At 47.1% G+C, this 16,198-nt stretch overlaps 6 protein-coding genes across 6 annotated transcripts; 2 read left to right on the top strand and 4 right to left on the bottom strand.

The window, feature by feature from the left end:
• Positions 1 to 114: 114 nt before the first annotated feature.
• On the bottom strand, positions 115 to 894 carry N7483_004539 (uncharacterized protein; the record flags this gene model as incomplete). The annotated part of the gene is made up of 1 exon (XM_057087976.1): positions 115 to 894. The coding sequence occupies one exon, from the start codon at positions 892 to 894 to the stop codon at positions 115 to 117; it is 780 nt and encodes a 259-aa protein (XP_056947805.1).
• A 3,086-nt stretch (positions 895 to 3,980) lies between these two features.
• On the top strand, positions 3,981 to 4,794 carry N7483_004538 (O-methyltransferase; the record flags this gene model as incomplete). Its single annotated transcript, XM_057087975.1, has 2 exons — positions 3,981 to 4,025; positions 4,090 to 4,794. The coding sequence occupies 2 exons, from the start codon at positions 3,981 to 3,983 to the stop codon at positions 4,792 to 4,794; spliced, it is 750 nt and encodes a 249-aa protein (XP_056947804.1).
• Positions 4,795 to 5,475: 681 nt separating this feature from the next.
• Positions 5,476 to 7,273, bottom strand: N7483_004537 (asparagine synthetase domain-containing protein; the record flags this gene model as incomplete). The annotated part of the gene is made up of 2 exons (XM_057087974.1): positions 5,476 to 6,540; positions 6,593 to 7,273. The coding sequence occupies 2 exons, from the start codon at positions 7,271 to 7,273 to the stop codon at positions 5,476 to 5,478; spliced, it is 1,746 nt and encodes a 581-aa protein (XP_056947803.1).
• Positions 7,274 to 7,708: 435 nt separating this feature from the next.
• Positions 7,709 to 10,152, top strand: N7483_004536 (guanine nucleotide exchange factor VPS9; the record flags this gene model as incomplete). Its single annotated transcript, XM_057087973.1, has 4 exons — positions 7,709 to 9,038; positions 9,095 to 9,348; positions 9,404 to 10,053; positions 10,107 to 10,152. 4 exons carry the CDS (start codon positions 7,709 to 7,711, stop codon positions 10,150 to 10,152), a joined length of 2,280 nt encoding a protein of 759 aa, XP_056947802.1.
• A 691-nt stretch (positions 10,153 to 10,843) lies between these two features.
• On the bottom strand, positions 10,844 to 12,010 carry N7483_004535 (Alphabeta hydrolase fold; the record flags this gene model as incomplete). The annotated part of the gene is made up of 2 exons (XM_057087972.1): positions 10,844 to 11,682; positions 11,818 to 12,010. The coding sequence occupies 2 exons, from the start codon at positions 12,008 to 12,010 to the stop codon at positions 10,844 to 10,846; spliced, it is 1,032 nt and encodes a 343-aa protein (XP_056947801.1).
• A 504-nt stretch (positions 12,011 to 12,514) lies between these two features.
• On the bottom strand, positions 12,515 to 15,918 carry N7483_004534 (sulfate transporter family protein; the record flags this gene model as incomplete). The annotated part of the gene is made up of 3 exons (XM_057087971.1): positions 12,515 to 12,539; positions 12,602 to 15,569; positions 15,696 to 15,918. 3 exons carry the CDS (start codon positions 15,916 to 15,918, stop codon positions 12,515 to 12,517), a joined length of 3,216 nt encoding a protein of 1,071 aa, XP_056947800.1.
• Between the last annotated feature and the right edge of the window lie 280 nt (positions 15,919 to 16,198).

Here is a 16,198-nt window from a genome sequence, read left to right as displayed (position 1 = left end):
CTTGTTCACTTCACTCATTCACTCATTCACCCATTCCAACTTGAGACTCGGATGACTGAATATCTGAACAGCCCATGTACAGGCAAAGTTCTACTCGATACAATTTAACCACATTTAAACCTTGGATCTCAGGGAAATGCTTGTCGTCCGAGATGTCATATGAGACCCTTGACTATCAACGCAAGTGGATCGCTTTCTTTTCATGCCCGTGCCCACTTCCACACCCGGCTCGTCTTTAATTCGAACTGAAGACACTGTTGGAACTGTTGTGGTTTTCGTCACCAAACTAGGCTCTTCCTTGATTGAAACAACCCTCGCGTTTGGCGTAACTCCTGAGACCAGGTTGCTAATCTCAGGTGGAGGGCAGATATCGATTCCTTTCCAGTAATACCTCAACACATCCGCGACTCGCTGCTGAGGAAACAGGTATCCTCGTTGTCGAAGGTATTCATGAACAGGAGAGACATCATCTTTCCTGAGATCTAGATTTCCAGCTCTTATCTCCTTGCTGATGAGAGCTTCAACCTCCTGTCTCTGTTGTTCCCGCTGCCATGGATCATTGATTCGTTGACGGATACCAAGGTGGGCACGGACTCTTTGGAGTGTATGCTCTGAGATGGTGAAGCCATCTTCCCAGAGAACCTCAATGACCTCCCAATCTTTGAGACCGTAGTCAAAAATGAGCTCCTGGATATGGAGATCTTCGTTCTGTAATGCCGGTGGTTGAGTCTGCAGTCCCCAGTCTTCAAGGCGAGCTCCTAGAACTCGTGCGGAGACGCTGATTCCGTACTCGAATTTCATAAATCGGGAGATAAACGCGACGCTACTGCCAAGGAGTAGAAGAGAGGCTATTCGATCTTTGTATGGATACAGATCAAATGTTGATGGGGGCATCTTGATGACGCGCTTGAGGTAGCTTGATTCGTGATTGATAGCAAGACTTAGGGACTATTTAAGTGCTGAAACAGTTTAATCCGGATATCAAATTGACCAGACAGGATTCACATATCATTCCATTTATTTGTTTGGTACTCCATCCATTCTTATCTAGTGAGATCGAAGATCGCGAGCTACTAGTCAACTGGTACTTCGCAAACGAAATGTTCGCTTGCGTGTAACAGGATATCCATAGGGAACCTACATTACTGCGGACTCAGAATTTGAATCTGAACCAGTGCAAACATCGAGGCTGTAAAAGAGTACGAAGTACGGAGGTCGGTCCGGAAAGTTCTCGCCAGAAATTATAATTTCTTTTTCTCACACTAGGCTATATACAGTAAATATTGAAATATATCGCGTAATCAAGATGTATATAAAACGGAAATATATAGTACTGAAATATAATAACAGCTTGAAACAGTAAATATTCACATATCTTCCCATATATCGCTGTCGCTGTCGCTGTCGCTGTCGCTGTCGCTGTCGCTGTCGCTGTCGCTGTCGCTGTCGTTGCCGCTGCCGCTGTTATAGGCGTTATCACCTAACCCGCTAGGGGCTACTTCACCTAATTTATCACGCCCCTCACCGTATTCGTTGCCCCCTTCTAGTCTAATGACTTGCTGTATATGCCATGGTATACGTTCAATCCAAGCTTGAATTTGCGCCTGTGGTAGATCACGCCACGCAGCCTCCCATACTTTAATCCCTTCTTTACGCGATTTAGGTGCTCCTTTTCGCGTAGTGTATCTCTTCATCCAAGGCCATGCAGGTTCAATCATATTTAGATCAGGCGAATTTCCAGGCCAGATCATTCGTTGGACCCCCATTATATCAAATATTCGCTGTTGGTAGTGATGTGAATGGGCTGGTGCTTTATCCTCTTGAACTATTGTTTTCGTTCGAATTCGAGCACATTCTTGGGCGAATGGAAGTAGTTTTGGGGCTAAAATCACGGTGTTGTATCGGTACCAATCGATTCCACCTTTCGAATTGCGTGCAAGCTTTCCATTCTTCTGAGTCCATCTCCACTGAGGTTGTCTTCCAGGCTTATTGCGTAGCCCTAATCGCTGTATACCTGAATTAAGCTCCCATTCTGCACGCATAATAGGCTCTAATTCAGTATTCCATTCGGCGATTTGGTGTTCTGCTTCACGCTTTTGGGCTGTAGTTTCAGGTACCCAACAATGACAGGGGCCCTTCTGATCATAAGAAAAAGCACCCCAAAACATGAACTCAGAGGCCCCCTTCCAACGTTCTCGAATACAGCTTCGGACGAACCGCTCACTAGAAGTACGCCATACACGATATCCACCCCGACGGTGTAATAAAACAACCGCAGTTTCATCAGTCCAAATCACATTCTTCCAGTCTTCTATAGTCCAATGGGCGTGTTTTAAACACCATTCAAGACGTTGTTTTTTCTGCTCAGCGGCAAGCCCAGGCTTACGTGTAGGCTTTGTTTTTCGTAGGCCAATTTTTCGTAGTACATGCCAAACTGTTGTTTTTGATATATTAATCCCTAATTATAGAAGAAATATTAGAGGAAATAACATATCAAGTAACATATGAGATAACATATCAAATAACACACCAAGTAACACATCAAATATTATACTAAATAACATATTAAATAACACACTAAATAAAATATCAAATCTTAGAATAACTAACCTGATTCACTGCGTAGCTCTGCAGCTAGCTGTTCACATGTTTTCTCACGCCCATAGCGGTCTACACGGATTTTCGCCCCAAGTGTGGTTTTAAGCTCATCTGTTTGCTTAGATGGACGCCCAGAACGTGCTTTATCAGCTAACATTTCATCTGATATATTGAATGGTCGCTGATTCGGCTGAAAACCTCGTTCGAGTGCACGGTTCCATATGTCTCCTATAGTACGCCGTGGAATATTCATAAATTCACTGATCTCCTTAGGGGCATGTCCTTGGGCCCTTAGGTATACAATGACAGCACGTTGCGCAATATTGGTCTTCATTGTAGCTGTATAGGTGGGACAAAAGTGTAGCTGTGTAGGTGGGATAAAAGTGTGAAGGGGTGTACGGACTGTAGGCGGGGTAAAAGATAAAGATCTACGTGTCCACGGGTGTTATAAGCAATATTTAGCCTAGTACGTAACACGGCAATACATCCAATATACAGCAGGCTATACACCTGACATACAGGGCCGGTAATATATCAAGAAAAAGAAATTATAATTTCTGGCGAGAACTTTCCGGACCGACCTCCGTACGAAGTCTAGGAATGGCACCTACGTTGGCAACTGTCGATCATTTAAGTCTAGAGCAGCCCTGGAGCAGAAAAAAATACCTCTAGATTGATGCCCAGGTGGAAATTTAGGACCACTCAAGGAGAGACGTCTCATATGGCGTCCCGCTAGAAAAAAAGGCTGTTCTTAATTGCTCGTAACTTGAAGTCATAAGGTTTGAAGAAAAGGCAACATGATTTGAACAACCCCGGTGATCGTATCGTCTCAGGATCTTGGAGCTTAATATTGGAGGGATTTAATCGGCAGGCAACTTTTTGCGAAATACGTGTACATTTAGATGCCTGGCTTTGGGGGTAGAGTGGGGCATTCCAAGTTCTATTCAGCTTGAGCTTACGAAGCGATTGACAGCTCAGAACCTTGTCAGAATTCAAGGCTGCGTTTAACTGTCTTCCTGCATGAGCGCCTAATGGCAGGGTGCAGATTCACCCTCAAGAAGGTTCGCGTTGCGCCACGAATAAGGCTGCCTACTATGTCGCTAAGTCCGTGTGTTCGGGTTTTTTTATCGGACATACATTGGTTCCCCTTAGGGTAATTCGGGCGTGGATCCGAGCATCGGGCCCGGGGACTTCCTCGTTAAGGCTTGACCATTTCCCCCCGAAGTATAGAGACCATGTTAAATGAAAAGCTATAAGAAGGTTTGTGTATCTCAAGTTTACTTCTGGAATTATCAGAAAAAAACAAAGAAATTATCTAGATCAGATCCTATTGAAGCCTCTAATTTTTGAAACACTCCAATTCGTTTCCACTCATTTTCACTATGTCGACAAAGCCTAATTCTCCTCCTGCTGAAAGTTGGGCGTTGGTAAGCATATGCTATGTCAGATAGATTTGGAATCCAGCTGTTCTAATAGCATACTGAGCAATAGGACGGTCGTGAGGTCGATCTCCTCCACTACATCTATAATCGACCCGACATCAAGGAAATCCGAGGAAACCCCAAAAAAGTCCTCAGCGCCATCGACACATACAATATCGAGTTCAGTTTCCTCATGAACATCGGCGCGACCAAAGGCGAGTTCATCACCAATATAATTGCCGAACGAAAGCCATCAGTGATGATCGAGCTTGGTGGCTACATTGGTTACTCTGCCATTCTCTTCGGCGACGCCATTCGGAAGAATGGAGGGAAGCAATATCTGAGCATAGAAAAGAATCCCGAGATGGCAGCCATCGCTGATAGGCTTGTGGAGCTTGCTGGATTGCGGGACTATGTGCGCATCATTGTTGGTTCCAGTAGCGAGGTACTGCGCGAGCTCATCACCGAGACGAAGGAGATCGAGGCCGTGGAGTTGATTTTCATTGATCATTGGCAAGAACTGTACCGACCTGATCTGTGGCTTCTTGAAGAGTTGGATGGCTTGAAGCCCGACAAGAGTGTTCTGCTAGCGGATAATGTTATCGTGCCTGGTACCCCGGACTACCTTGAATGGATTCAAGCGACGACCCCTGAAGCGAAGAGAGAGATTCTCAGCAGGTCGAATTTTGGTTCATTGAAGCCGAATCCTGATCTGGTATATGACTCGCATGTACAGGAGTTTGATACCCATATTGGACATGTAGGTCTTCCTTGATTCAAGGTCCCTGATATTCGCGAATGAATTTGGAAACTAACATTAGTCAATCTAGGATGGAGTTGCAGTCACCCATGTCAAGGCACTGGCATAAATGGTGTCTAGAGCCGGATTTGTGTTGCAAATTTGGGCAGATCATAAAGCTACATGATTTAGAATTGGACTTTCTTATGGGCATCCGGTTTCAAGGTTTACTCAAAGAAATCCCCGATAAAGACCACAATTTACCTTCAAAAAATATTCGATGTCTGGTAGTCAAGAAACTTTCCTCTAATATTGAATATTGAACATAAATTTCTCTCGAAAGGTCAATAGTTCTTTCATCCTAATTGAAAGCTCAGTAGCCCAGCTCAGACTTGCCTTTTGAACCTTCATAAGCCACCCCCTGTCTTCAAATTCTCTGTACGGGAACCTTGATACCCATATTCATCCAGATCTACTCAAGCCCCACGCCGTCTGAGACTGCTGTTGCTCTGAGTGATAAAGAACAAAGATATATAGACATCAAAGAAACTGCAAGAAGAAACGAAGCGGAGTGGTTTCAGAAGTATCTGATTCCATGTTTTGTCATCATTGCTGGGACTGACTCGAGACAACTCGAAGAGTGAGTGGGAGTATTGAGCAGTAGAGAAAAGGAAAGAAACTCAAACCAGATATTTTCCAGATTTATAGTGTGAATATTCAACTGAGAGTATCAGTGCCTTTCGTTCGTCCCTTCTCCATTTTTGCCGTGCGAGCGCCAAATTGAATGGCGCGCTTTTTCTCACGTGCAACACTGGAAAGTCCGAGTCGAAGTGCAACAAGTCGAAGCGCCATTTTTTCAGCGTCAATGCCTGTTGTTATCTCATCTGACACTTGGACAGCCGCAACTCCAAACCCGCATTTCTCCCATACTGGAGATTGAAGAACCCATGCGACGAATTCTTCATCCAGGAAAGGAAATCGAGTCTCTCGACCCCAGTGGGAAAGGACGCGGTCATCACGACCCAGATTTCTTTGTCCGAGACGACTAACGTCCAAATTTATTTCTGACACAAGACCTTCGAATCCATTACGATTGAAGGCCACGCCGTGCCGACCGTATCCGGCAAAGAGCTCATCGGCACCTAAGCCAGAGAGCAGTACACGTGCAGATGTAGTGAAAGGCTGATCTGTACTGGAAGTAGTACTATCGTTAATAGAGATTGTGCCTTGGCCTCTTGAGGCAAAGTATAGAGCGCACGCAATGGAGAGATCCATCTCTGTGTTATGTGGTCTTATGAGACGCTTCACAATATCTCGATGTGCTAGTGTTTCTTGATAAGGTATGTCGATGGCTACGAAGCGCCAATTCCGACCCGGGCATATTTTCTGAAGCTCATTGTAGGCTGAACGACCGGTCATCCGATCAGGACAAGCCTCATATATTGAGAGAGGCTGAGGTGAGCTTGACTTGTTTGCACTAGCGGCAGCTGCCACACGGGGATTCTCGAAGGCGACATTGAGCAAATCGATTGGTTCGTCGATAGGCAAGATGTCATGAGATAACCGAGCGAGGAGTGTGCAGTCAAGGCCACCAGAAAAGAGGACAGCAACCTTTGCGCTTTTTCCTTGGATAAAACCAGGCGGCTCAGGAACATCGTCAATTCTTAATGCTAAAGACTCGCGAAGTTTGGATTCTAGGTCCAGAACAAACGGAGTCTCCCATGTTAATGCTGGTGGCTGTTCTGATGGAACTGACATGTTCATTGGTGGAATTGGGTTTTTCTGGGGGTTGTCAGCGGTAAATATCTACTGTCGAGTTCAAATGCAGACTTACAATATGACCCTCAGTTGAGGGATCAGTGCTCCACGGCAATGTCTCGATCTTATATTGTTCTTTAATGGATGGAGACAGGCCATGAGGCGCCAAAAGGTCAATCATATAAACCCCACTGAAGCCTATCTCCTGAAAGCAGGTCGATGAAGATCCGTCGCAGATACTGCAAATCTTCAACGTCCCATCGTCATCATACCCCTGCAGGAGAGATCTTCGACCAAGACAGTCTCTGCTGAAGAAAATTCGCGAGTTTGTTGCATCATAAAACACGAATGAGAATGGCCCAGAGATACTTGCAACTGCCTCGCCAAGTTTGTGAGCGGGGCTTCTACTGTCATCATTATCGACAGAAACGGCCCGCAAAAACAAGCTCAAGATATGCTCAGTATCATTGCCTGAGACACGCTTGCCTGAAATTTTCCAAGCCTCTCCATTCCAGCACAGTACAGACTGGCTAGTTGGATCTATCAGTGGTTGGGTGTAGACATGATCACCCCTTAGTGATAGCACCGTCGAAATGAAGGTGAGGTGGTAAGTCAGGAGCTGGCCATCAGGCGTTGAGATCTCCTTGTGGACAGTGTGCGTCTTGCAGCTGTCAGGTCCACGTTTCTCCAGTAAAGACTGTGTTTCTGAAGAAGGTGAGTTTGTTCCAGATGACAAGGAAAAGAAAATCCCACACATAGTGAGATACAGATGTGTTTAGGCCTCGGCCTCTTTTTGCTATTTGGGTTGCTGCACTTTTTCCAGTTTCCTCACTGGCAGAATAGCCGGCGGAGGTGAGTGGCAGAATCGTACTACAGTTCAAGTATCTCAAGTCTCTCTAGGGTTAGCAGTTGTCTCCAGGGCTATCTAGTTTGTACTGATATGTAGATTTAGAAAAGATTTGACTAAAAATGTGATATAAATTTATGATCTCTGTTTTTCGTCGTTAATTAATACAAACCCCTCTGAATACAAGTCAAGTGGAATATCTACATCTAAAGTGTCAGAGCTTCAAGCTCATGATGATGTCCGGGCCCTCGGTTCAACAATTGATCCGCACAGCGAGCCTCAAGACCATCCTTAAGTTACGAATCTCCCAGGCCAGATATTGCGTGGCCTGCATGGAGATAGCTCATGTCGGCCACCGAATCCCCACCTTCAGCCCCTGGGCAAAGCAGTGAGCCCTTCGCCCAGGAGACCACTGAGTGCCCCACCTCGACTACCGCCGCCGCCGACCTGCCTCAGCCGCAGAATGATGATACATTAGAGGACATACCCCAGAACACAATGAGCACAGCAGCGGACATACCGCCGGCTTCAAACGAGGAAGCCTGCGGTTCGAGGGTTTCTGACTCGGCTACCCCGTCTTGCCAACCGTCGCAACCGGACCCGCTCGAGGGGCAGATAGATGGACTATCAATATCAGAACCCAACGCACCCGTACCTCAGCAGCCGACCGAGGTGCCTACTACCCCCGCGCCTACACCCCCCGAGAAAGATGAAGCATACCTCAACCAATCAGCAACTTCTGCACCCGTGCAAACCAGCGAGCCGATCTCCATTCCAAACTCCGAAAAGGAGCTGCCCGAAGTACCGACAGACAGCGATCAGGATACCAAACCGACCAAGAAAGCGACAGGGGTGCGCGATGAATCGGAGTCACAGCTCGAGATCCAGAGCATTATGGGTCAGTTTCAGGATCCCGCGCGGACTACTGATCAAGACCAAATAATGTCTCCTCGGTTGGAGCTGGCTACTTCGAACTACTTCTCAGCTCGAAGAGGAAGTTTGGATCATATTCAGTCACCTATCTCTGGGGCTCCTCCCGTTCTGCCTCAGGGAGGTCATGCATCCTCTCCCACGACTACACACTCTCGTAAATCTATCGGTCCCGACGAACCTATGCTGACCCGACGATCATCGACCTCGACAATTCCACCTCTACCCGAGCCCGAGCCAGACCAGCCGTTCGATTTTCACCGATTTCTAGAACAGTTACGCCACCGAACTGCTGATCCTGTTGCCAAGTTCCTACGATCATTTCTTATGGAGTTTGGAAAGAAACAATGGATGGTTCACGAGCAGGTCAAGATCATCAGTGATTTCTTGGTCTTTATTACGAATAAAATGGCAATCTGTGAAGTCTGGCGAGATGTGTCAGACTCCGAGTTTGATAATGCAAAGGAAGGAATGGAGAAGCTGGTCATGAACCGCCTGTACTCGCAGACATTCGCGCCAGCTATCCCGGCTCCTCCAACGATCCCCAGGAGCGCAAGTCGCAGCCGGCGGAGAGAGATCGAGAGGCTCCATGGGCCATGGAGACGGGGTCAACACCAAGAAGATATTGAGCGAGATGAGATTCTGGCACAGAAGATTCGCATTTATAGTTGGGTTAGCGAGGAACACTTAGATATCCCTCCTGTTAGTGGTGGCGGGCGCCGATTCCTGAATCTGGCACAACAAGGTATGCTATCATATAAAAGATGGTTTTTATGGCAACATACTGACTTGAGGGACTAGAAATATTGAAGATTAATGGTTATCGCGCCCCTCGCGATAAGGTCATCTGCATATTGAATTGCTGCAAGGTCATTTTTGGTCTATTAAAGAATTCCAAAAAAGCCGATACCTCTGCGGACTCTTTTGTCCCGCTTCTGATCTACGTGGTGTTACATGCGAACCCAGACCACCTGGTCTCCAACATCCAATACATCCTGCGGTTCCGCAGTCAAGAGAAGCTAGGTGGTGAGGCAGGCTATTATCTATCTTCGCTGGTGAGTTTTCTGATCCAAAAACTCAATCACTTCCTGCTTACATATCCGCCTTTAGTCTGGAGCTATCCAATTCATCGAAACTTTAGACCGTACCAGCCTTACCGTTAGCGACGAAGAGTTCGAGAAAAACGTCGAGGCCGCGGTATCTGCAATTGCAGAGCAGAACCGAGAGGCCGAGCCCCTGGATGAGAAACCTACCAACCGACCCGTTACCCCCGGCGGTCCCTCGCAGCCGCAAGCAGGATCCAGCCGTAAAGAAGCCTCTCAATCAAGCGACGATGATACCTCCGCGCCTGTAGCAGGACTTCTCCGCACAATCCAAAAACCTCTCTCCACAATAGGTCGCATTTTTTCCGATGAACCCGACAGTGGATCTTCGCAAGATCGACCCCTTCAACCTGCTGCAACTCCTCAGCCAGCACCTCCTCGTCTCAACCCAAATGTGTATCAACCTCCACGCTCCAGCAGCGAGGGCAGACGATCCGGTGAAGAACGTCTACCCTCTCGTGAAGGTAGTGCGAAGAAGAATCTGAGCCGTGTTCTGGATGCCCAAGATGCAGCTGCTCGGCAGGCTAGTGCGGAGGATGCCGAGGCACGACGCATTCAACGTACTGAGCATAACAATGTTGTGGAGACATTATCGAATATGTTCCCTAATCTAGACCGCGATGTCATTGATGATGTGGTTAAGATGAAAGAAGGGCGGTAAGTTATGATCATTCCGTGTGCCCTTGTATTTTTTACTAACATCTTGCCAGGGTTGGCCTTGCTGTTGACGCATGTCTCGCTTTAAGCGCAGAGTAGTATATAGAATTTTTTGCGATACCAGTGCCTAATGGCGTGATGATTCATTCCTTTATTGTATGACGTGTTGCTTTAGCGTTGTTTAGTGGTGGCCCGGAAGAAGTGATGAATCTTCTCCATTCATGTTCCTTATATCTGCACATTGCATAAGTAGGCACATGGAGAATATCAGATGCTCTCAGATATCATTTCGGCTTCAAACATCCATAATATTCAAGCTGTATACCCCAATTCTAGTAGCATATAACAAGTTCTCACGCCACCGTTCGCACTGTAATAGCGAAATTGGGAAAGGTATGTCTCTAGTACTTCAAGTACTTCGCTAGGTCCACGGGTTTGTTCACATCCTTTCAGACAGGCCATATTTACATACTTAAGTACAGGGCAGTCAGTAGCATTTATAGGTGACTGATGACCTACACCTCTTTCTATATAAGTACCTACGGGGTTATCTACTGGGTTACCTATAACTAGGTATGGTTGCCTAGAAGGACGCAGAAAGGCTAACTGCTAGTATATAGTTAGATATAGGCAACTGTCAGCTCTACAGATATCTAAAGTGAGAGATATACCGAAGTAAGAGATAGGTAAAGTGAGAGATATTTAAAGAAGAAGTAAGAGATAGCTGAATTAAGAGGTCTACTTCGAGTTCACCTGGGGAGCCTTTTTCATTCTATTCTATACTCTATTTCTATTTCGCAAAAACACCATCAATAAAGACCATCGCCTCCGTATAAGCCTCCATAGTATCCTGAATAACCTTCTCACCACCCTCAGTTCCAGGTACACCCATCATCATCATCCTCTTCATAGCCCCCTCCAAACCATGAGGTCCACCTTGAATAAGGTACAACTTCGAATCAACCCCAAGTTTCTGCAACTGCTCATGCTGGAAAACACTTTCATCCGGAGAGACAACCTCATCCGCCAAACCATGCACAAAAATCGAAGGTGGATAATCTCCCTTCACGAATTCCTGCAACATACCCTCCTTCAAATCCTGGGGCACAATCCCAAAACGCTGCTCATAGGGAACAGCATCAAGCAATTTACCCAAACCAGGACTCTGAAAGACTCCATCAAGGAATAATCCCTCGATTTCCCAGTAAACCGTTAAAGCAAAGCGACGCGATATACCGTCACCAAAATCATCACTTATAACCGTGCGATCAGCTAGTAACTCGGGGATACTTGAGAGATCGACGAATTTAGCAAGAGAGGTAGGCGGGCGCGCACGGGTCCAGTGATCCAGTAACATGTTTCCGCCAAGTCCGTAGACAGAAAGGAGGGCGGCTGGTTTGGGGTTTGCGTAGAGACATGCTGCACGAGCGGAGTATGCACCTGCTGAGAACCCGGTCACGGCGATACGAGCTGTGTCCAGGGTTGTTGATTCAGGGAGATTCTGGTGGAATTTGGTGGATAGGTAGGTGAATAAGTTCTTTGCGTCGCTTATTTGGTCAATTGCGTTACTTGGGTGGCAGAGGCGGTAGTCTGCTGAGATGAAGATGTAGCCTTTCTCTTGGCAGTGATCTATATAGAGGATTAATTCTATACTGTAGTTGGGTACTGGCTATGGTGGAATGTGGGGTAGTTTCTGGGTGTGGAATGCGGAGTGTTCGGTGTACACTGTCCCAGATCATTGCGGAGTGGATATTTTTCACGTACTGTACATCCATTGCGGGAATGCTCGGCCTCGTCGTGAACCCGCGGACATACCGCCACCGTGATAGTAGATCATTGCGGGCAGGTGGCCTGTAGTGCGGGGGAGCCAAAAGTCGAACTTGATCTCATGGTCGTTAACTGTGGAATAAACCACTGTCTGGCCTCCTTCTGGGAGTGTGAATGGAGGTGGCGGCATATTGAGTGAATTGTATTCCAAGGTAGGGGATGAGTTCAAGTTGATAGCTGTCTGTCGTGCGTAATGTATGGAGGAGATGAACCAGTTTATATTCCATACTGGGATAAAACTATTGCCGATCAAGTGGATCATAAAGCTCGGCAAGTCGGCTTAATTCATCCTAGTAAACTAGGTATCAAGATCTAATGTCCGAGATCGTCGCCTTTCTCTACTTACTAGTAAGGTAGGTAAATCCGAGGAGTATCCACGAAAGTACTGTATGTGCCAGTGAGATCTCTAGGAATAATGTTCAAGTTTCAAGTTCCAAGTTCCAAGGTTGTGGATCGCTCATTCTACTTAGGAGCAGAATGCTCGAATGCCCGTACAGGGGCTGTGCCTACACGTGGTTGGAAATGATGACCAAATGGTCACTCTAAAGACGTTTATACATGAAACCAATAACCAAGTTCGCTAATTGACCGCCAGTGCAAATGCAAAGATCCAAAAGAAATATATGTCCAAAACTCAAGCTGCCATCGTCAAAACGTATCTAAAAATCAAAAAATTAGCATCAAATCTTCTCAAAATTGCGGGGGAGATAAGGTCACTTACGAAGTGATACTGTCCATTCGCTCGGTCGTTAATTTCAAACTGACAGTCAACAACTCACGAGCAACCCGTGGTTCTGCCTCTTGAAGTGCTTTCCATTTCTGATCACTCAAACACCACGCAGCACATTCATGTTCGGCTTTCACAGTGGCTGTACGGCGGGTCTCACTGAAGAAAGGAAGCTCACCACATGGTCGACCTGCTACAACTAGCTCGAAGTATCGACCTTGCGGGAGATCATATTCACAGCGCAGCATGCCAGACTCGAGCAGATAAAAGGCCCGTGGAACATCGCCTTCGTGGTATAGGATTGTGCCCGCTGGGTAGACCTCACGGGAAAAATAGGCGCAGGCGGGGAACCAAAAGTCTTCGTTTTGATTAGAGAGACCTTGGAAGGTTTGGAGAAGAAGAGGAAGAGGTTGGCGCATGGCGGACCATGCAGGAGCAGCCATCTTGGTCATTGAGGTTTCGTGTTCGCGGATGGTGGTGGTTGCAACTCGCTGGAGGTACTGGCCTCGTGGAGAGCTGACGACGTTGTCGTATAGGCTGGGATGAGGATGAGATGGGACGGGGACAGGAACTTGGAGATTATTCGATGGTGTAGTGTCGCCTGTCTTGCAGAGAAGTGCTTTTTGGCGATTGTAGAAGACCTTAAGGTAGTCATTCTCGCAAAACTCGAGAGCAGAGTTGAGATCTTCGAATATGGAAACCCCCGATTCCGGCTCGAAGAGACCCACGTTCTGAAGACTTTTACCGACATCGCCTTCTATATTGAGACCCGAGATTGTCGTTTGAACGTTGCGCTTGCGAAGGATACGGTTGATACGCGTAAAGGCTTCGGCTGCAGAAAAGTCCAACCCGTAGACTCGAGAAAAGTCCAGAATCAAGAATCGGATGGGCTGTCGGCTGAATGCATCGTCCTGGATCAAGGCACGCATGGTATTTTCCACATTGACAATTGTCCCGAAGAAAAGATAACCGCCAAGCTTCATGATAAGAGTTTGCTGTCCAGCTTCGTGCAGAAATTGCTGCTGAATCGGTGGACGACGGACAGTTGATCCAGCGATCTCTCCAGAGAAGGTTGCTCGGATGGCAGATTTGCGGGAAGTCTGAACCACAAAGTTGACACAGGCCAGAATGATACCAACCAATATTCCCATAACAAAGTCCCAGGCGCCCATGGTCACGACAATAATAACAACAGTGAGGTATTCAAGCCTGGTGAGTTTGCCCCATGTATCCACCAATGCTTCCTCCAGTAATTCGATACCCAGTAAGAAGATCAAAGCGCCCACAACCATCACAGGGATATATCCAATGATAACAGGACCCACGACTAAGATACCCGCTGTGGCTGCTGCTAGCATCAAACCCGCGAGACGAGATGTACCACCGCTGGCGATGAACAGGAGACTGTTGGTATAGACAAGGTAATTCTGGATGCTACCTGCAAATCCTGAAAGGGCATTCGTTACGCCATGAGCCATTAGCTCTCGATCAACATTGAGATTATCTTCTCCAGTCGAGATTCCCAGCGCAGGAACATTGATAGGTACGTGAAGAACACCAAAGAAGGTTAATGCGAACATGGCAGGGAGGGTATCAGCGAAGGCGGTCCAATTCACTGCCGAAAAGTCGTAGAGGCTGTAAAAATGATACCAAGGATAATTGGATGAAGGGGCATTAAAAGCCCACCCCTTCTGATGCAGAGTATCCATGGACACGCCAGCACAGAGAACAACGATATAGAACACGGCTGCCACAGCGATAAAATAAACGCCGACTAGAAAGTTCGATCGAATGAAGCGCTTCAAAACAAGCAGACCAATTGCGAGAGACAGAGGTATTACCCACAGAGCAACTGTATCAGCGCGAAATAGTTTCTCCAAAGTTTGCAGTTTATATTCGAGAGATCCGGGGAGGCGTGCAGATACCTCCACGGCAGTCTGAAGGAGGAAGTAGCCAACACCACCAATGCAGCCGATGAGGATATGACGTGGGAAGAACCCAATTAATGAGCCCAATCCACACACTCCCATCAAAAAGAATACCAGACCAGTCAGGACCGAGCTGACTGAAAAGGCAAGGATTGTCGTGGCCACAACAGACTGGGGTTTATCTTGACCGACCCGGTTCATGATGGCGAACGCCATTTGATGAAAAAATGGCACCACTTCGATCATTTCACTGCCAATTCCCCCTTTGAAAATAGATCCCCCGCTGGAAAATACCACCTGCGAGATAATAGTACTGACATAAAACATTGATATACCATCACAGCCAAGATCGGCAAAGAGTGGTTCCCCCAGTGGGAACAAAATCATTCCATAGGATAATGCATCCAAAATATTAAGCAAGAGTCCAAGTAAAACCGCAGGAAGCAAGCTGATCGGCTGTACTACACCCTCTCGCCATATTACTCCACGATCCCAAGACTTGGGGTTGGCTATCGTCCGAGAGTAAGTAGCCAGAGTAGCGAGTCCCTTGGCCAGGGGATTAGAGGTCCGAGATGCAACGCCTCCTTGATTCTCAATATCATCCAATGACCCATAATGATGAGGCGACTTAGATCGAGTCTTCGACAGCAACGAGGTTCGTTCTGTGTCGCGGGGTTCAGGCTCATCGTGGATGGTGGGTAGTGGTGGAAATGGTTCAATCTCGGTGATCGACTTGGTATGATCGTCCTCGAAACGCGGATCCGGTTGACGGATCATATCTGTCAAGGCGGACGAGACCACAGGTGATTGCTCTGGGGCGATTTCTGATTCTTCTATCGCCTCCTCGGCCACCGGGTCAGACGAGCTTGCAATTTCATTCTGAGAGACGTTGGGAAAGCGGCGTTCTTGGAAAAGATCCAAGCTAAGTGGTAGACTGGTTCGGCCCCGCGAGGGCTTCTTATTCAATGAGAGGCCATATGTCGCAAGCTCGGCAGTTTGTTCGCGGACGCCATCTGATGCATAATGGGCTGGGTCTAAAGGATTGTGAGTGGTCAGTAAATGACTCTTTTACCATCTGACGTGCTAGGCATGCGTAAAGTTTGTTTTGGGGATCTTTTTTTTCTCTTTTTTTTTGGCCAAGCCCTGTATGATGTACCCACCTGTTGTATTAATTGAACGATGATAAAATGAGCGACTGGGGGCTCGTAAGCTTGAGCCATTATAGCTGGACGCTTCCATGCCGCCGGGCGAGCTACCCATATTAGCGTGTTCCACCAACGATTGTGACGGGATGGAACGGTCCAGGTCTCGGTCAAAGCCCCAATTTCGATGGGATATGACCGATGCACGCGAATCGCGCCGACCAGGTTGTAGCACACCCATGACTGGATGATCCCCCAAGTCGTGGGTGGTGTAATTGCAAACCTGCAAATCTTTTTGTGAAATGCGGAAGATTACCGGGGGGAGGAAGAAGACTTGGGGGTGTACTAGCGTATGCAACGCCGTTGAACGGGAAAAACGGGCGAATGACGCAATAGATGGGCACACATTTAGGACATGGAATAAGTCACTCCTATATACCTGATGAATAGGAAATAGTAGGAGTAATAAGAAGTAATTGGAATTGAAGGGATTGAGATGTTTCAGGACCATGAATCTCTTT

Source organism: Penicillium malachiteum (genome assembly GCF_028827825.1).
Source record: "Penicillium malachiteum strain IBT 17515 chromosome Unknown utg000002l:1.0-8849297.0:1.0-8852440.0, whole genome shotgun sequence".
NCBI lineage: Eukaryota > Fungi > Ascomycota > Eurotiomycetes > Eurotiales > Aspergillaceae > Penicillium > Penicillium malachiteum.
Note: the sequence above shows the minus strand (reverse complement) of the source record. Positions and strands in the feature narration are given on the sequence as shown.